Source organism: Seriola lalandi, unplaced genomic scaffold, assembly GCF_002814215.2.
Source record: "Seriola lalandi dorsalis isolate HSWRI2012SDOR001 ecotype SW California unplaced genomic scaffold, Sedor1 jcf7180002054657, whole genome shotgun sequence".
NCBI lineage: Eukaryota > Metazoa > Chordata > Actinopteri > Carangiformes > Carangidae > Seriola > Seriola lalandi.
Window position 1 is genome coordinate 434,789 of NW_019525210.1, and position 21,157 is coordinate 455,945.

The 21,157-nt window shown below is 38.8% G+C and overlaps 1 protein-coding gene and 2 long non-coding RNA genes across 3 annotated transcripts in view; 2 read left to right on the forward strand and 1 right to left on the reverse strand.

Annotated features, from left to right (window-relative positions):
• LOC147818285 (uncharacterized) overlaps positions 1–380 on the forward strand; it is a 2,491-nt gene extending 2,111 nt beyond the window's left edge. Inside the window, exon 2 of the long non-coding RNA XR_015438122.1 lies at positions 231–380. This is a non-coding gene — a long non-coding RNA (uncharacterized LOC147818285). The remainder of the gene's footprint in view (positions 1–230) is intronic.
• Positions 381–12,175: 11,795 nt separating this feature from the next.
• The window catches only part of LOC111665679 (venom phosphodiesterase 1), a 47,866-nt gene continuing 38,884 nt past the window's right edge, over positions 12,176–21,157 (reverse strand). Inside the window, exons 22-25 of the mRNA XM_023420754.2 lie at positions 18,772–18,849; positions 18,478–18,610; positions 14,263–14,419; positions 12,176–13,079 (exon numbers count right to left, since the gene is read on the reverse strand). Coding sequence (XP_023276522.1) covers positions 12,906–13,079; positions 14,263–14,419; positions 18,478–18,610; positions 18,772–18,849 — 542 coding nt within the window. The 3' untranslated portion in view covers positions 12,176–12,905. The remainder of the gene's footprint in view (positions 13,080–14,262; positions 14,420–18,477; positions 18,611–18,771; positions 18,850–21,157) is intronic.
• Positions 12,968–14,747, forward strand: LOC147818286 (uncharacterized). Its single transcript, XR_015438121.1, has 2 exons — positions 12,968–13,102; positions 14,270–14,747. It is a non-coding gene; the product is annotated as an uncharacterized LOC147818286 (long non-coding RNA).

The window sequence follows — 21,157 nt, forward strand, 5'->3', positions numbered from 1 at the left end:
TATATATATATATATATATATATATATATATATGTATATACACATGACTGGACTTGACCACCATATATGTATATCTCTACAAATCCCATGTAAATCCTGTTGCTGTCACTAGAGGGAGAACGTGAGAGAGAGAGAAAAAAGAGGACCCCTCTTCCCCCCTCCACTCCTTTCCTTTCGTTTCATTCATAAATTTCTTTTCATTCATAAATTTGTCTTTCTCTTCTCCTCAGATGCTCTGAGCTCCTGTTTGTTTAACTGTAGGAGAGACCTGAAACAAAAATGCTTCCCAGCACTGTAGGGTCACAATTCCTGATGATCTATATCATCTAGAAACATGACACAAGATAAAAGACAAAATATTAAAATTTTTTAAAACTGTACGTTTTGTTTGATTTATTATTGTTGTTGGGGTTTTTTTTTGTCTTTTTATTTTGTGCTCTATAGTAATCTATAAAAAAAATCTGTAACTAGAGATGATGATGGTTATTACAATGCACCTGGTCTCTCATTTAAAAAGCACAAAGCCAGATGATGAAATGATAACTTACGATAAAATCATTCCTGAGTCATCCTTACAGCTGTGACCCTAGTATCTACTAGAGGGAAACTCTTCAGATATGAATATCAAACTATTTCATAGTTATTCAGAAATTTGATCATGAGCCCAGATGTGGGGTCTAAAAAGCAGCAGATGAAGGTATCTATTTACTCAGTCATAGTTCGGGGCAAAGGTCGGTAAACAGGCCATTGATTAACAATTAGGCAAACAGATTTGTTTTGGCAAGTCACCGAAAAACAGTCAGAAGTCACGAACAGTTCCCAACTGGTTTTTTTTTGTGTGTTTTTCTTGGACAAAGCACATAACAACTGTTTGTTTTGGACATACTGAGGAGACATTAGTCTTCTCTCAAAGATATTAAGATAAAAAAAAATAGAAAATAGAAAGCATCTCTTCATCTTTTTCCACCCTCCATTTCCTTTGAAATGTAAGGGTGGGAGTGAGGTGACAGGAGAAGGTGGGAACACACTAAGAGCAACTGCCAGGTATTTATTGTTCTGTTTTCTGTGCACTCCTACTCCAAAAATAAGGAACTGTTTATGAAATGCATTTCACAGGGATAATGCAATTCAACATAGTTTCAAAACAGGGCATGAAACTAATGTGTTGGGTTTCTACATGTACAACGTAATTAAAACAGTCAATAGCAAAAACAGCACAAAACAGATAACAACTGATAATATCCGACCATTAGCTGCAACAACAACAACACAACAAGCAGCAAATAGTCAAACAAAGACAATTAACAACAGATACAATTACCTAGAAATGAGTACAGCTGTGGTTTGCTTTTAGCATAACTTAACCTTTGTTGTGAAGGAATCTAAATCTGGGGTTTATTTGATTTCAGTTGGTAATTTGATCCAGAGAGGAACTGATTGACAATTGACAATTGATTGTCTAAATCTAGATCCATGATGTGATATTGTGCAGTTGCCTTTGGATACATCTGGAGAGAGACTCTGGAGCTCAACTGCTGATACATTTTTAAACTAATTTGAGGAAGCAAAGATGAATAACACTCTCAGAACTAAGTAGATTGTATCTTTTCAGTATGTGACAGTGATGCTGTTGGACAGGCTTTTTCTCCATTATTTTCAGGGCCTGACTGTATGATCAAGTCTGACTGTAGATGGTGACGCTTGAGCCAATACTGCGATACAATATGAACTAGTTGTATGCCTCTGCCACTCAGACTAGCTTCAGATTACGTGCCTCCAGAATCATATAAATTGAAATTCTGTCATAAAAAGTGTTTTCTGAGGTCACAGTGACCATGACCTTTGACCTTTGACCACCAAAGGCACATCAGTTTGTGGAGTTATCGCGTTCACAAGGCCAAAATCATGTTTTGGGAGGTCACCACGCCCTTGACCTTTAACCTTTGACCCACCCAAAATCGTGGCGGTACTGAGATATTGTGTCCATGAGAATGGGATGGACGGACGGATGAACATACAGACAGCCGGACAACATGAAAATAGCTCTGGCTGTCGACAGCGTGGAGGTGTGAAAATGTGAGAAAAGAAAAAGTGATATCGGGATGTTAAAATGGTTTGAGCGGGTGGAATTGTGAAGCTTTGTGTTTTCAAATTATGTATCAGTTGTCGAGGTTAGTGAGGATTCAACCAGGTGCTGTCTTAACTGTAAAGGGAACAAACCACCCTGAAACTTCCCTTTAGGATGACTTCATGTATCCATCACCCTCACAGCAGGTATTCAAGCTGCAGCTCAAACTCTTGTGCTGTTTTTAAGCTGTCAGTTTTCATTCATTTGGTAGATATTAGGCCATCAAATAATGAGGTTTAGTTTCACATATATTGCTGGAAGTTTAAAAGCCCTGCTGCATGTGTTCAATTTAGACTCTTGGAGATATACACTGTTGCTCATAAAATTGGAATACATTTTTTTTACCTCTTTCCATGAAATGATTGTGACAATGTGATTAATTTAATTTCACCTGGGTAATTGGGACAGATAATGTAATCATTGCACCTGGTCAAAAGTGATTACTGATGCATTTAAATAGGAATAAACAGAGGATTGTGTCTGAAAACAAAATTATTCCAACTTCATGGGCAACAGTATATTATAATTACAGACAATGATGCTGTCAGAATCATGTGAAAAAGGCTACAATGAGCTCCATGTGCAGCAGGTCTGTCCTAAAGTGTCAGATTTCGCATTCGTTTGTCTAAACGCACATCTGCACTTCACCAAAATGACAACAGTCTTTAACTCGGAGAAGCTGTGAAAGTTCAGCAGCACTCTCCCTCATCCTGTCCCCCTGCCTCAGGATCACTAACACTCATGATAAACTGACTGCTGACACCTTATGGACAAAAATTATTACTGCTTTTATTTTCAGATGTGAGTAAGTCATTTTAATAAATGTAAGACATTTGTATAAAATTATCTAACAGTGCAATAAGTCACAAACATAAGATATTTTATATTTTTTTGATCGATCAGAATGATTCCTGCTGCGTACATACGTGGCCTGGCATCAGTCACAAGCCCTTAAGGAAGTTCATTATAAGGACATGCAGAGTTTCGGATCCACAATTGACACTTTGCGACTATTTCCACCATCAAACTATCAGATTGATAGGAAACAGAGACAAAGGACCCTTCTCCCACAAACAGTCCATGCTTTTAGCATGTCAGAGAGACACAGAACCGGACCAAAGGTCAAAGGGTCAGCTCCAGAGGATCAACCAGTGAACACCAGACAACTGGAGAATATAGACAAAATCTCCAATTTGTAACAATAAGACTCTGTCTAATGATATTTGATTGTTTCTTATATAGAAAAGTAACACCAAAAGGACTGATTAACACTAAGGTGTGAATCATGGCCTCTCTGTGCCATGCATGAACACACACACACACACACACACACACATGCACACACACACACCAACCTCCCTTCCTCTGTGTCCTCTAGATAAGAGTCATAAACTACAACCCACTTTCCAGTCCTGGGTAGTGACCAGCAGAACACTCTTCACAGACAGATCTGAGGATGAATGTAAAATTAAATATCTAACTGTTCTGTAACTCATGAGATGTTCCTATGCAATAGTTTAATCCCAAACTTCTATCCCATTGAATGTTTGAAATGTAACATGTAGATTTTAAGACAATGTCCTTCATATTGTTGTTTGACCAATTAACCACTGGTATCATAATTTATTCCAGGTTTGAAGGATGTAATATGAAATCAACACTCCTATTACTCCTCTCTGCTATTATTAGTGCAAGTAGTTTTATGTTATTTCATTTAATGTTTTGTGGTCATGGTGGAAGAAGGATGTGCGAGTTTATAAGTAAACTATAGAATTAAATTATTCTAAAGTTCAGTGGAAAATTACTCTCTTCTCCAAGTGGAAACACAGGAGAAGATGGGTGACGCCCCTGAAACATGCGCCAGCCCCCAGGGGATAAAACAGTCGTGATCAATTCACACATGGCTAAGTCAGGTCAGAAGCCCCGAAGGTCAGTTCAGAATCCAGAAACCAGAAGAGAAAGAAAAGTCAGAGAAACGATGCAGAAACTGGAAGCTGAGATCTTTGCTCAAAGTCCCGGCTCAAAGCCCGGCTCTGTAGCCATGGAAACTCTTAGCTCTAAGCTGCTCGCCACAAACTCATGGCTCTTAGTCATTTTTGCACTTTCCGCGTCTTTTATTTTTCTTTTGCCACAAGCTCCAAGTAACATGATTTTTGTCTACATGCGCGATCTTTTATTTTTATAAGCCAAGTCAAGACCAACTGAACCAAAACAACAGAAGAGCCTCAGAGTAATTTTGTAACTTTTAATCATCATCAAGTTTTCCTTTTTGAAGTTTTTGACAACTTTAGAGTCATCTGGTCAACGCCAGTCTCCTCTAAAGTTATCCAGACAAAGTGAAGAGCATTAGAGTTTATTTCAACCCACAAGAGACGCCAGCAGATAACATCTGCACGACCTCCTGCAGAGAATCCGAGCAGAAATCAAGAGAGCCCGAGACACCGGCAGAATCCGTCATCGTGATAACGGGACACGGCCTCCAGGAGAATCCACCTAGACCCCGTGTCTCCAGGGTAACCATGGCAACCACAGCCGCCTGGGTTCCAGCCGAGGGTCTCCAGCTACAGCGCAACTCACAGTAGGCCGGTCTTAACACTCTGCACGTGACTGGGTTGATGTCGAAATATAGCAATATTTAATCATCAAACCTAATTCATAGATGTAGTATCATTAGCTGTATAGCCATAACATATTCCTTCCCACCATTGCCAACTCATCACACTGCTCATTCATTATTATTTTCATCTTTATGATTATTACACCTTGCATTTACTCTGTACATAGTAGTTTAGTTAGGTAACTCCTTTATTTACACCCAGTTGTTGTCCTGTTGTATTCTTTTGACGTAGAGACTGGAGATCCATTGAATCGAGAAGTCATGGCTTCCGATATGAGATTGATAAATTTGGCAATGAAGTAATTCATTGTTGTCCTCCTAGAGGACTGGTGCCCCATTTCAACGAGAGTAAACCCTAAAATATGGCTTAACGCTACAGTAGTTACTGAAGAGTTTCATATCTCTTGGAAGTTTAGTGGCTCAGCGAGCTACATTTTCATGGTTTCATTGTGGTAAAGTATTACATTTAGTAATATACATATACATATACATATATACATATTATTTTTGAAACACCTATAAAAGGAAGGAGAGGAGGATTGTGGAGGAGATGTAGTTATATTGTTCAGTTTCGCTCATATCTTAAATGAGTAACATGATAATGGAGGTTAGGTCAAAATAATTGTCACAATCTGACTTTTTAATTCACCTTGAGACTTGTTTCCAGCTCAGTTATTTGCCTCTCCATCCTCCCACCTGTTTCCACTCATCAGCCCTGCAGGCACTCCAGCTCTCCCCACCTGCAACTGCATCAACCTAGGACTACATATACCAGTTTACTCCCTTTGTTTACTTTACTTAAAGGTCCTATATTTGACATTTTCCTGTGTTTTATTTGAAGCAAAGAAGATAACGCTTTACAGGCAGCGCCAATGGTATAAAATGGGATACACTTCCTGTCTCCTAAATGGGCATGGTGGTGATTGCTTCTTCATGTTAAAATATAACAAGACAATACAACTCTAGATACAGGATGAATTTGCACCCGCTGGTCTCCTAATGGGGGCAGGGAGGTTGCAAAACCCACGTGACACTGGAAACATTCTACATGAAGCATACATTTAAACGGATATTGGATTGTTTTCGGTGGGCGTCTTTTAAAAGTGTCTAAAATATGTTTTTTCTCTCAGCCCCGTGCACAGCAACACATCGCTCTGCCACTCTGGTGGCTTTCCTAACTGGGAGCGCGGTAATCATAATCTACTGCAGGCAATGTACCGACTATATATAGCTCACACAGCCCCACGTCAAAAACCCCTACCCATCCCTTTAATTCTAACTATAAAGCTCAGTCTTAACCCTCAAACAGCCATATAAACTTGTGTGGTTCAGCATTTTGGTCCAGCAAACTGGGAGCCAAACCATAAGTATCTCTGGATCTCTGGATTCTGCAGGGACGTCATCGTGCGTCAGCAATGAAAAACAAAAGATGTGGAGTGTTCTGGAAAAAGCTTTTGCCTGGAAGAAACTCACACCTTCCACCTCACCTCAGATTTAATCAGAACAGTTTGGCGATAACTCAGCATCTCACTAACACCTTGATGAAACCTCTTCTAATTTGGCACAAATATTAACTCAAACTAATTAGATTTTAATAGTTAAAGGTCAAAGGTCACGGTGACCTCACAAAACACCTTTTAGCCATAATTCAATTATAATTACACAGCGATTATGACAAAATTTCACACAAATGGTTCATATTTTATATGACTCCAGATGTGTGTCCAACAATGGCTCAATGTCAGAGCCCAAACTATACTGAAAAGTGTGGAGTAGAGTCTCTGCTTCTCCAACAACAAACTACAGTCATTAATAGTCCAAACAATACTAACAGGGTCTCATACAACATCTTTTTTAGTCCCCTGCAGCATTTTGTATGAAGCAGAATAGACCTGTGCATGACCCCGGGAAGAGAAGTCGTGTCTATGCTGACAGATGAGGGAGAACCAAATAAACACTGATCAATTCGCTAGCATTTGTAAAGAAGCACTTTTGCAACCCTGAGAGACAAGATTGTTTATTTTTCTGTTGTTTACTTCCTGCAGCTCTCTGTTACACAGCAACTGTTTTTTCTCTTTTTTTTCTTTGAATTTTTAGTTTTCCCCTTCCCACATCCTCCCAAACTTTCACTCCGACCGTCATCCACTTCCATCTTTTTCTTGGCCTGGCTTCTAATCTTTCAGCTGAACCAGTGGGAATAGTGCTACAGGAGTGGTTTTAGAAAGTGGCTGCAGTCTGGAACGACACTCTCAACTGTGGTCAAGCCTGAGTCATGGAAACACGGATTGTGTCAAAATCTCTCTCCCACCCAACAGAGGAAAATCAGTTCTTCGAACATTTGCTGTTGCAATTTCGTTAACAAGCCATAAGTTCAACATGAGGAAGTGAACACATTTCATCCACTGAGAAATTAAAGATCACAAATCAAAATGATGCAGCCATATTTGCTTACATTACCACCCAAACCTTTTGAACATTAACTATGTTAAACACAAACACTGGTGTTGGGGGTCTGGCGCACAGTAAGCATTCCAGTTCATGTTCAAGTGTTAGGCATACATACTGTTGACACAAAGCTAAACAAAGCTTAAGTTGAAGTTTTAATTTGAGATCTGGAAAAAGGGATAAATGATGAACTGCAAACTTAAGGCATTTCTTTTTTTAAAAGTTATTTTTGGGAGGGATTTATGTCGTTCTTTGAAAAGGAAAGTGGAGGAAGAAACATGCAGTAAGGGTTCCAGTCGCCAGGGGTCAAACCAAGGATCTGCTGCTCTGCTTATTGTTTCTGTGACCATTTGTACTAAGAAATAAAAATCAAGTTTAGGGCCGGTAATGGCAAATAAAAATTCAAAGTAAACATGATGGGAAACACATATTGTCGTCACTGAAAAGACTGTTTTGAATGGAAAATACTGTATTAACATGATATTTATAGCCTACCTTAAGTTGTCCCCTGGGACTCAAATCCCAAATAAACACAAAACAAATAGACCCTTTAATGTGGAGGAATAAAATAGATCCTGTCTGAGGGGTTTTCCAAAAAGCAACCACTCATCTGTGAAGGCAGTTTTTACTACTCATAACACATGTTTTATCCTAATGCACTGTTTACCACTAGTGTTTTCATCAAAGAGTGGGGCAGGAACCACTTTGTGATGTCAAACTGTAGATGTGCATGCAGCTTGTGCAATTAGCCATGCCTGAATCCTAGCCTTCAGGTAATGAGAGATTTTATGAGGCTAACAACATCTTTTTCCTGGCAGAGTAAATTGACTGAGGATGTGAGTGGGAGGCAATTCAGTGTCCGCTTTGATGCTGAACATCAGATATTAGTAGATGCAGTGTTGGGTATAGAGGAACCAAAGGGACAGAGAAAATACATACATTTAAATTTAAAAAAAATTATGATAATAGATTAACACATATTTAAATTGTTTACAAATTCTCTCTCTTTCCCTCTCTTTATTTTTATTCCCTATTTTTTTTATCTGCATTCATTATTTTTATTGATTTCAGATTAAATGAATAAACTGGATGTACTGTAATTAAATACATACTGTATGTAAATAACAAAAAAGGAAATTAATGAATTGAGTAGAAAGAAAACCTGGAAGAATATCAATACTGAAAAACAATAATTTGGAAAGAAATGAAAAAGGAAATAAATGAATAGAGAAATTGAATAAATACAGAGATTAATCGGAAAATGAATAAAGAAAAAAAATATACAGAAATAAAGAAATCAATAAATACAGAAAAATATAATGTAAATATAAGACATTTGTTTACTAATTTGTCTAAATATACATTTTCCTAATTCAGATTTTTCTTTCTTTTTTTCAAAAATTATTGTGTATATTTACACATTTCCTGTGTGTCTTCTAGGCCTCCACAGCGGTTTCCAAAATTGTAAACATAAAGCAGATGTTGTTTAACTGACAACAAATGATACTTCTTTAAACTTCTGCTGTATTTTTGGTACTTTTATCCTACAGCTACTGTCACTTTTCAACAAACGCCTAAAAGTTGTTCATGCTTTACAATATGATTAGTCAGTCTGGTTTTTTGACCTGTTACTGTATGTATTTTCTAGTCCATTAAGATCCACAGATGGAGCCCTGCTAATCCCAGGCCCCAGCCTCTGACAATAGATGACTGGGCTTTTGATATCAAAACCATATGGTTTTATTGCTATTTATTTGCTCCTTGTCATTTAATTGTTTTAACTTCCTCTGTGCTCTTTTTGCCATGTCTGGTTTAATTTCTTTTTGTGTTTATTATTATTATTTATTATTGTTATTATTATTATTATTATTATTACTGCCCCTATACAATAATCCATCAACACAGTAAAGCACAGTGACTGTTCATAATGACAACTTTCTATATTAAAATGCACACTTGCAAAAAAAAAAAAAAAACTGCTGCTGCTGACAGATTATAACGATCGGCTCACATGACTTTACCTCATGAGCGTATGAGTCGTCTATGAGTCCACGCATGTTGGACATTGGTCTTTTGGCTTGACTTGCTTTCTCACACACACTCGCACTTAGTCACTCAGATACACATAAAAATACATTTCCAAGAGGAGTTTCACCTTAAACGACTGTTGTGACAAGGGCTACATGAGCACAGCACTATAAATGCAGTGTGAGTTTATCTCAGTAAGTCATCACTGCTGCAGCAGCCGGTGAGTCATTCAAAGAGCCGTACCATAATTATCATGTCATCATGATATTTTCCCCTCTGGCAGACTTTTCCATTGTAGAAGAAAATCAGACACTATTTATGAACCATTGAAGATAAAAATAACTATGTGGTAAGATGCTAAAACAGAATGAATTACACCTCTGCCAGTTACGTAGTGAAACTAGTCAAGCGTGACAGAACAGGAGAGACACACCAGCAGTGCTTCAGCTGTTATAACACAAAGTGTCACAAAAGATAATCATAGAAATAATCTGTGTATTCTCTGCGTGTAAACATAGTAGACTGTAGGCCTATATCCAGAATTTCAACACTTGAAAATACGGCATGTCTCCTCTCACTTTACCTTATCCAAAAATAAAGTCAAACCCCAGTCTACACTAATAAATCCCTCTTGTGATTTGTGACCAACACACACGTTAAGGGCAGATCATTCTCTCACAAACTGATCAGGTAAATGGAGATATACCTGGATTTTATCGACTCAATTTTAGAATCTTTGACCCAGAAAGGGAAAGATGACTGACCATGAATTCACAAAGGTTAAGTGTTAACAAGCGTCCATGTGTTCAACTGAAGCTAACACTAACTTTCATGTCAAAACACAAACATCAGAATATTGAAACAGTTTTCAATTATTCTGTTTTTATTTCGATCGATAGTCTCCTCAAATGGCCCAGAGAACCGGACTTTTGTTGTCATGGTTACTATCACTAACCCTAACCTTATGGAATGGCCATTGTTTGGTTAGGTTAAGGACAGGGGTCGGCAAGTAAGTTTGGCATTGGGCCAATTTTTACTTAATCCATTAGATGGCGAGCAGAACATAATCAAAGGACAATTTAAGAACTTGATTGATAAAAATGAAACTGGAATATTGTGCATTATACTGATTTACTGAACTGGTCTTTTTTTTTTTTTTACATCACACATTGTATGGTGCTGTGCGGGCTACAGTCAGGCGAGAGAAAGAAGAAAACTAGATTTGGCCACCAGTTGTCGACCTCTAGTCTAGAAAAACATTGTGGTCTGGGTTAGAGGACATGAATCAAAGAAAAAACAATGACTCTAGTTTTCAAATGGGAACTTCACAGAGCTCTTCAAAGCCCTGTGCTTTGTTGACGCATTCATCCACCCCAATCCCCCTACATCCGGGAGAACAGCCTCCACCCTGAACACCTCCCTGTGACATAAATGAAGCAATTTATTTGCTTCATTCATTCACCGCAATATTCAAGCAACTGTTTGTAATAAAGCGGTGAATGTAAGCCCTGGGTTATCTACCTTATCTTTTTGCCTGCTGCAGTGATCACTTAAAACCTTGTGGGTGTTTTCCATTTGGTTAATTGTTGGTAAAGAACAAGTAGGTTTATCCTGTATGAAAGCCAGCCCTTCACTAGAAATCTGTTTATCAATAGTAACTAATGCACATTCCGTAAATATGTAACATGTTTCTTAAGAACAGCATACAGCACTGGAAAACTTAACCTCAACAAGTACAGATCAGTAATGAAATGCATTTCTATGGAAGAGGTGAAGAAGCACTGTAGTTGCCGTATTATTTTCACTTGGATCAAGTACGGTTGGACTGGCTAGAGCAGGTATCATTATTTAACGCAGTGTTGGCTTAAAAAGTCTTCGATAGGATGACAGGACATGTACTTCTTGAAGCTAAATTGGCTGGAACATCCAAACATTTCAGTGAATAAGACATATTAAATTTGCTTCCTTCATATTTTGCAGAAAATCCACCTTCACCCCTGGATGCCTCATCCTGGACCCTTTTCAGGTTTGTGGTTTCCCAAAACTGCTTCACATATCCATTTATACATCCTTAATTCCAGCAGTCAGCCTGCAGTGTTGTCTTTCAAGAAGGAAGTGAATCAGCCAGTGGCAAGATACAGACACAAATCTGTGGATACATGGATGAACAAAAACAGGAAAAGGACTACTGTTTGTAATTTGTCCTGAAGCTAAAATAATAGTCTTTTAATTAACAAAAACAATGACTGTTGCAGTCCAACAGTCACCAGACGTCAGTGTTACGTCAGAAAGACGTTGGACTCTTGAGACTCAAATGCTGGACGGATGCTAAATTTTGGTTGGAACAGAAAATCCATCATTAGGTAACTGACACTGGGATATTTAGCAGATGTTTGGACACATTTGGAAGACGTTGGATTTCAGTGACTTATTAACAGAACAGAACAAAATATTAATGTCAGCTGTCATCAGTATTCTACGTCAAATTGACATTGGCATTAGTAGCTGTTGTAAAATTTAATCTTGCTCAACAGTCAAAACCTACATTCAACCAAATATCAACAACTGTGCTCCAATAAAGAGGCCATATCCTTCAGAGGCTGCATTTGAGGACTGTTTACGCCACAGCAGCACGACTAGGCTGTTCTATTTGGAAGGCTCCTTCAAAAGGCGGCAGAGAGGCGTCCTTCTTTTCCTGGGCAACGAAGGATCCAATGGGTGGATCCTTCATAGCCCAACCTTTCCCAAGATTCATTGCGCGCTGGTAATGAAAATAATTTGGCAGCAAACAACACCGACAGACAGCCTGAGGATTACACTTTTAAATGTAGGTATTGGGTTTCAGCTCACAACTTTTTGTGAAAAAAATTACATATTGTCAAGGTTGCTAGGTGACAAGAACAATGATAAGGGCAGACACAGCTGATGACATAAAGGAAATAACAGACCAGACCAGACACAGTCTCATTTTGGTTCATTCTTCATGGTCTAAGATGACTACAAAAGGGTCACACCTTTGCAGACGGCGTCCTCATGACGTCATTTTACCCACATGATAAAAACATACACTTGAAAGTCACTGACCATGAGTGGTTTCATATTAGTTTCGGTTTTACTTCCTAAATGAGACATCCAGCTCTAAAACCTCTGCTGCCACCAAGACAGTGGAAGTGAATGGAGTTCCATTTGTGCTCATCAGTGCTATGAAAAACATATTTGAAAGAATACAACAGCAATATCTCTTGAATTTAGTGGACACTGTTCTAATTCTTGGTACAGTATACAAAATATATTCAGTATTTTCTCAAACTGAGAAGTGCATGCAAGGAAAAGATAGATTTGTTTTTCTTCTATTTAAAGGAACTGAAACAGACGTTGAGATGAACCCATCTGTCTCGTCTAATTTGGGGCATGAAATAATCCTTTAAATATAGAGTTAATACAAAATCAACAGATTAAGAAATCATGACAATAGGAACATAATAAGATTCAATAAAATATATATAATAAAAATAAAATGATCAGATTAAAAACTAAAAAGTTAATAAATAAACAATGTTATCCTGCTGGATGACGCAATTTAAAACTAATTATGAAGAATTTAACAAATATTGAACATGAATTTAAATATTGGTTTTCACATATATTCCTAAACTGTATATTTGTTTTTTTTAATGGAGATTACTTTCAGCGTTTCCTGTGAATGGCGGCTGTGGGGCGGGTCTTCACCCTCAGCAGCTCTGGGATTGGTCGATTGCTGCCTCGGTAAAAGTCCAGTCCCGTGATCCACTCAACGTCTCTGACTCGTGATTGATGGAACCACATGTGATCCTCCACCCAGTGAGATTCGTCTTCTGTGCTCTGGCAATGCAACATTGACAAAAGTGACAAAAATTACTTTAAATTTGACTGTTTGAACAAAGGTAAACTAATCCGTCTCTTAATTTGGGCTACTTTTCTTCTTTCTGTTTTTAACTATTTCAGCCTATAATAAAGTAATAATTCCTACCTTGGTTAGGATTTGTCAATTTTTCCTCACTAGAATCATAATGTAAGGATTACAATGTCATTTCAACTGTTGATTTTTCTGTTTTTCCAACACTCACATCTCCAGTTCTGGCTGATTTCTGTTGACTGCTCAAAAAGTTCTGGCCTGATCATAAAACTTGGTGTAGACATTCAAGGTCCCCAGAGGATGATTTGATGTGATTTTGTTAACTCCCTAATTATTCCTCTAGTGCCAATATTTTCACTCTACTGAGACTTTGGAGCTTTCTTACAGGCCGATCCTTGGACTTAAATTTGCACTTTATGTATGGAAATATCAGAATCTAATGATCCCTGGTGTCTATAGGGCACATTCATGCTTTTTTCCATAGTAATTCAATAATTTACTCATACTCTATTGGATACTTCCTCTTTCTTTACCTCTCAGTAATTTTCATTTTAGATACAGGTGCTTTTTTCCTGGAATTAAAACTTTCATATTGAACATCAGTCAAGCTCCTTTTAACTTTAGGCTATCATGTGGAAAAAACTAAGTACATTTATGCTTGAGAGGATGAATCCTCTCCTATGGCCTTACCTCTACTGCCACAATTTAAATTGTGGGATGAGATGAACAAGCTGGTTTAGCACTAGGTCACTTCGACTTGAGTATTTTATTTCAGTATTTCTGGTTCTTTGCCAAACATTAACCAACAACAGACTTCCATTTATGGCTCTGCAACACAATGTTGCACAGTTCGTTTGAACTCTTTGTTATTATTTGATCTGGCTTCACTGCTCCTGTGTGTCAGTAAATGGAAATATCATCACCACTTCACATGAAACAGGAGGAGAGCACACTGCTGCTTTGTTCAGGAGAAGCCAGCATGAAAGGCAGACAGCAGGGACTCAGTTTTGTAATGAGCCATACAAAGACTTTCAGTTTGTCTGCTCCAGTGTGAAGTGGCTCTTAGAGACAAGACAATAAACACATAAATAAAAAACTGGATACAGCTGAGTCACAAAAAGGTAAACTGTGACATTGTCATTTTCTTACTTTGCAGCTTTCTGAGTTGTTGGGTCTGTGAGGCAGCAGGAAGGACACGGTCTGCAGCTCGCCCGTGCAGGTGGTCACTGATTGGGCCGAGTCCCTGCAGCTGGTCAGCACCGCAAAGTAATGTGTGGGGATGGAGATGTTGGTGCCGGAAACAAACCTTTAATCACACAAAAATTCACGGTCTTATTAATGAGCAGAATCATCCCAAGTGCTGTGTAATTCAGTAAAACCCTCCAGCCAGTTGTGATGACCATTTAATTTCCAATAGTGTGGGTGTTAATGTGCTGCAGCTCCCACGCTTCAGGTTTTAGGCTTTCTATCCTGGTTGAACCTGGCATCACGGGTTTGATCCCATTCAGACACAGGTGCATCAGCGAGGTCCAGCACTGATTGTGGGCGAGAGCGTTTCCAGACCTCAGTCTTCGTCCCAGTGGAACTAAGAGCCCTGAACCAAAAAAACTAATAAAAAGACCAGACCACAAGTACACATTTCTTTCCTTGGTTTTCATTTATATTTATGTCGATGGTTGGCTCAGCAGCACTTTGCAATGGCTCTCAGTCGGTCAGATGCAACATGCTACATTCTGTGTCTCACAGTAAAGACGACATTTCTCTTAAACACTGTAGAAACCCTGCACCTGGAGTCATCGTCAATAGTCGCTGAAACAAGAAAGTGGAGGCGACACCTAACCCACGTTTATGGTCGTCTCGCTGTGTGACCACAAACCAATCGACAATAAGTCAGTCAATTTACTGACAAAGTGAACTTCATGTGAACAAAGTAGGAAATAAACAAAAGCCATAACTTAGCTTTGATTAAATATGAAATTCAACAGAAAATGTACTGGGTGGGGGTGGAGGGTGGGGCTTTTCCTTTTCCAAAGAAAGCCTAGACTTATCTTTACCATCAACATACACTGAAACAAGTAGGCGGCATCAGCGCTTGATAATTACCAAGTCAGGCACTTAACAACAAAACAGTGGTGATGAGAGCTTACATTTTGTCCCACATGATGATGTGAGTTTTTAATGTTTTTCTCTCCTTGTAGCTGTTCATATTCAGAAAGAGCTGCTTTTTGATTGATTTGAACTGAGCTAAGATCCAGTGTTGGGATATGTCAGAGTGGTGCATTATAGTTCTTACAGCATTGGCACTTACAGTAGAAAGAAAAAAGAGTGTGTGTGTGTAGTCATTTTAACCCCAAGTTTGCTTAGTTTCAACAGTAACTGGTAATGTAGCCTGATCCATGAGGATTGTTGTTATGATTGCCTGCAATTTAATCATGTTCCAAACTGTTGATTGGAACTACTTTTACAAAAAAGCCATGGTGTGAATTCCTGAGAGTTAAGTGATTTTTTTAAATAAATAAATAAATAAATAAATAAATAAGGGGCGTCGAGTGGTGCAGTTGGTTGAGCATCCGCCCCATATGCAGAGGCTAAGGTCTTCGCTGCAGATGGCCCCAGTTCGAATCCCGCATCGGACGGCCCTTTACTGCATGTCATTCCCCCTCTCTCTGCCTTCCCATTTCCTGTCTCTCTCTACTGTGCTATCAATAAAGGCACAAAAAGCCCCAAAAAATAAATAAATAAAATATCTATAAGTTTTTTATTCATCTGTGAAAACAACCCTAGAGAAGCAAGTTGAAAAGGTTTTTTTTTTTTTTAATTTTTTACCAGGAAAAAAAAAAAAACACTTACCTCTAGGGGTTGTTTATACAGATGAGACCCAAACTGGTGAAGTAGACATGCTCTTTGTTTTAATGAAGCTTAGATTAAGTTCAATCAGGAAGAGTACCTCTAATCTCCCTCAGCTGATTTCAGTTGTTCGGGAACCAATCACATCACGCCACGATTTCATACTGCCAATCAAGTTGTCCCAGTCATGCTTTAAAATCTATTCTCCTCTCTCTCCCGTTGTCAGCTGTCATTTCAGTGCGGTTGCTGCGACCCTCCTCCACCCCTTTCACCTCCAGTCTTCATATCCAGTCAGGCCGAGCTCATCATCACTCTATTCACATGCAGATCTCCAGCTTCTCCTCTTCCTATCTCCAGGACCAACACCAGTGTCTAGAGCCTCACCCCCTTATCACATATAATAACATCACGATGGGGTCTAACCCCCAGCAACTGTCATATCTCTTTGCAAATGGCAATAAAAGTTTATTCGTTAAGCAAATTAATCTTTCCTGATTGAACAGACAATAGAACTCACTTCCCCACAGTTCCTCACCGTTCACTCCTGAAAAAATCATTTTCTGTTACCTTTCCTCTTGTGTCTTAACTATTTGTTTAACTCTGCTACTGCTACATAGCCAATGTTAGCATGAATGCCTGTTTAGTCACCAGTCTAGAAGAAACGTTGTGAGTTCAGCATCGAACTTCATTCCTTTGCTCACCAAGAGAGGATTCCAGTGGTGGAAAGCAACGACAATAAATCTCGTCTTCATCACGCCTTTTTTATTCTATTGAAGTTAGCGTGCTAACCAGCTAGCTCATCACTTTCCGATAGCGACTCACTGTAGCCTCCAATCTGCCCTGAAGACGTATTATAACCTCATCTTGTAAATACAACAGTGGCTGAAGCTCTCGTCGAGCAACAATCACCTCCACTCCCTCCCGGCAAGAAAAATGTTCAGCAGCAGAGAAAACTTACAATTACCCCTTTTAAATGCCTTTTGTGTCATTAAATAATTGAATTGAATTTGAATTGCACGGTGGTTGGAAAGGTGGAATAAAAAACTTCCCTTGACTTTGTTGTCATTTCTAACTATTGCTATTTTTTCACTGTTACCTTGTCTTCCATTTTTCTGTTTGTGTGAATGGACAAAAACAAAAATGGGAATCATAACATTTCAGTTCATTTTTCAATATTCTAGGAAGGGTTGTGACAGTCTGGGGACCATCCACATGCACTCAGCTGATGAAAGCGAGGTACATCCTGGATAGATCATCAGTCCAATACTTGAGATGGGCAACTGATGACAGGAAACCAACAGGAACTTTTATGGGAATGTTAACCTACCACAAGCCTCCAAAATGCAAAAAAAAGGTTTCCTATTTTGTTCCAGCACCATTGCACTAAAGTGATCCAGAAGAATTCCTTCTAAATCCGAAATTCTAAGGAAGCTGCAAAGTGCAACGAGGATACACTTTGTTTGTTTCAAGCGGTATTTGTGTACGAGGATCACATGCACATGGCTGTATTAGAGCCGATGATGGTGGCTTAATGGTTAGGCTGTTTACATATAAGAGCCACATGCTACACACATATTTTTTATTTGTGACAGTACATGGTTCTGTATGCACTTACTTAACAATAGTCTTATTTTAATGTGACTTTCTGGCTAAAAGTTTAAAAATCCTTTGGGCTTTGAAACCCTGTGGATGAAGTGCAAACTTTACAGTGATGTGATGCACAAAGCAAGGCTGTTTGTCTTATTTTCTGCAAAACTGTACAACCCAGGCAGTTATCCAGGTCAATGTAATCTACTGATTTCGAGTACATGGACACAAGTTGTCCATTTTTTTCATGACCATTGACACAACAAAATGTAACTTAGTGATGGTTCTGTTCAGACTCTCACAGTACTTGGTTAAGGTTAGGGTAAGTTAGATGTCTGCTTTAAAATAGAAAAAGTTCACAGTGACTTCAGACACAACCTTTTTATTTATATTTAACCAAAACCAACATCTTTCACTAATCTTAAAGGGCCTATTTGTACGTTTTCTCTACCGCCGAATGTGGTTTCTTCCTGGGAGAAGGTGGTGGAGATTGTTGCTCGACAAGCGCTTCGGCAAAAAAACGCAAGACAAGAGGTTATAATACATCCTCTGAGCAGCACTACGTCTTCAGGGCAGATTGGAGCCTACAGTCGCTATTGGAAAGTGACAAGCAAACAAGTAAACAACTGTTAATGCTAACGTTAGCTATGTAGCAATAGCAAAACTTACATATAACTCAAGAACCAGACGCCAATACACGAGAAGTCGTTCTTTCCCTCCTGTTGACTTTGCAGCTGTTAATTAATGTAGCGCTTCATTCAAAAAAATTTATTTCCATTTCTTACCATATATCAGGAAAAACATGGACAATTCATGTCCAGGTACACGTAATCCATAGATTCAATTTTTTTTGTTTGAGGACACAAACTGATGTGAGACTGTGTTGAAAAGTGGTTATCATAGTATCGTCATCCTCCCTAGGGAACTTACTGCTGGATCTGCTCTGGAGTGTCGAAATGGCCGTCATAGTTGTAATCAAAGACGGGGCCAATCACCACATTTATGCCGTTGTACACAGAGGCATATTTCTTTAATAGGGTTTTATGGAAGTAGTACCAGATCTCTGAGAGGATAGGATAGGAGAGGAGAGGAGAGGAGAGGAGAGGAGAGGAGAGTAGGGGAGAGGAGAGGAGAGGAGAGGAGAGGAGGAATATAGATGTTAGAAATTAGTTTTTTTAAATTTGACATAATTTCTGTGCAGTTTGGTTTTTCAGTGTAACTTACTCTTAAACTCGGGGTACATTGGCACCACATTACTCATCAGTAGAGCATCGTACTGCTGGTCCACTGTTGCATTCAGGTCTGCAAAAACACCACAAGAAACAAGGGTTTTTGTTTACATTTAAAGACAACACAATACTAACCTTTGTAAGTTCTGTGATCTTTTATATAAATTATTTGCTCTAGTAAAAGATTAGTTTTCCATTTCCAACCCAATCCTTATGAAATGTTTTACAATTCTGCACAGTTAAAGCCTCTGTTCTGAGAAACAAACCATCCTCATGGATTATCTGATTGGGCTTGACAAGCGTCCAATGTGACAACTGCACAATTAGGCCTTCAAGTACCAATTCATTTTTGATAAAAAAAAAAAAAAAAATCTTACAGTAAATTCATGCCAAGTATGTTTCATCAAATGACTGAGAGATGCAGAGATAAGAAATGCAGCTCACTTCTAGAGAAGAAAAACCTTGGGGTGTTTTTTTTTCATTGAAGTGATTATCTCAGTATTAGGTCAACACTGCAGTGTATCCAGTTTGTATATTTAACTGAATCCAACACAAGAACAGAAACTGCAGCCAAAAATCAAATAACTTAAAAAGGGCTCTGAGTCAAGTCTTTGTATTTTCATACAAATAATTGTAATGATGTGGTGTAATGCAACACTACTTTACATAAATGTGAACCTGCACTGGGGCGTCGTGTGGCCTAAGCAGGTGCCCCATGTGTAGAGGCTACAGTCCTTGCTGCAGTTGGCCCCGGTTCGAGTCCTGCATCGGACAGCCTTTGGTGCATGTCATTCCCCCTCTCTCTGCCTCCCCATTTCCTGTCTCTTTTTACTATCCTGTCCAATAAAGGCACAAAAGCCCTAAAAAATATATTAAAAAAAAAAAAGAACCTGCACCAACTAATCTAGTAGGAAATGACTCATGTTCTGATTGTTAACAGCCAATGTTTTGTTCTCATTAGCTGCAGATGCCCCAGGGAATCATTTTCTTTCTTACCAAATTGAGGAGTGTGTTTTTTTCCCCAACAGCAGAGAAGACAACAAACAAAAACATGACTTGCGAGACGTGAGGATGGAGGATGAACAGATAATGGTGCACTTCAAATTTCCTGTTTTGTGAATCAAGATTTAGTTTAAAAGGGAAATTTTCTTTGTCTCAGCTTTTGCCTCAGCAGCCCAGACCGATGCTTTGTCATGTGATTTCCTGGCTCGCAGGTAGCAGCTGATTTCACTTGCAAGCACAAAAGACCCCATTGTTAACAGTCTGAATGCATTTGCATGAATTGCATCATTTTTCCTCAGTACAAATTAAGTTTTGTTTGGTGGTAGAAGAGTCGTCACTTCATGACAGGAAGGTTGTGCTTTTAAACTGGCCCCAAGTGCTCCAGCTTCCTCACACAGTCCACATTCCATTTAATGTAAATATTGTGTTTTAGCTCAGTTGTACAGAAATGGTACAAATGTTAAAACCAAGGGCCTTGTAACGCAATAGTAAGGGCGAGTACAGCTGGTGACGCAAAGCAAAGACCATCTTTCTAAACTGTGCTAATAGCTCTGTTGGATTCTACCCCTCAGTTTTATTGGATGTGTCTTTTCTGGGTGTAAGTGCTGTCTAGTAATGTTTAGCTACTAGGTCATAATTAAAAGTCTTAAATTAAGACCTGAATGTTTTAGAAATTCATTTAAAAAGGAATCCCTCACACCTGTCAAACATACACAGCACCAACTTCAAAAGTGATTTAAGCAGCTTTGAGCTGGGATAATCAGGACCACCCTAACCCTAAACCACCAGCTGAAACCGCTTCAGCTCCTCAAGCACAATGACTGTGTGCTAGAAATACTTATTAGTGCCACTGGTGCTCAGCTCCGAGGCACTCCTCTACAGCTAGAATAGCTGAGAGGAGTGCCTCGGGGCTTTCTTGCAGAAGAAAGAAGGGGCAGTTAATATTCTCCTTCGGGTTTATTATTCTTCCGCCAAATTTTGGCGCGTAACTTGTCCCGCAGCTTTGAGAAAACCCCGGTAATATATACATCAAAACGTGCATCTTGATCCCGAAAGAGCTGCTATGAGTTTTGGTGTTAAAATTCCAATTTTTCCCAAAGTTATTCCCAAAAAACTGGGAATAAATAATGCATTAGGAATGCATTGGCATTTTCTTTAGAAACCCACAAAATTTCACCTTTTTTCTACAAAATTTCACCTTTTTTCTACAAAATGTCACCTTTTTGCTGAGTCACCCAGCTCTCTCATACCTGCACGTAGAAATGTGATTCAAACTATAAAACGGAGGAAAACTTCTGCTCTCTCGAAAAGACAGGAACTGTTTTTACATAACATGTAAACTTTTCAAACTGTGAGCACTCAAAGGAGGAGTGCAAATC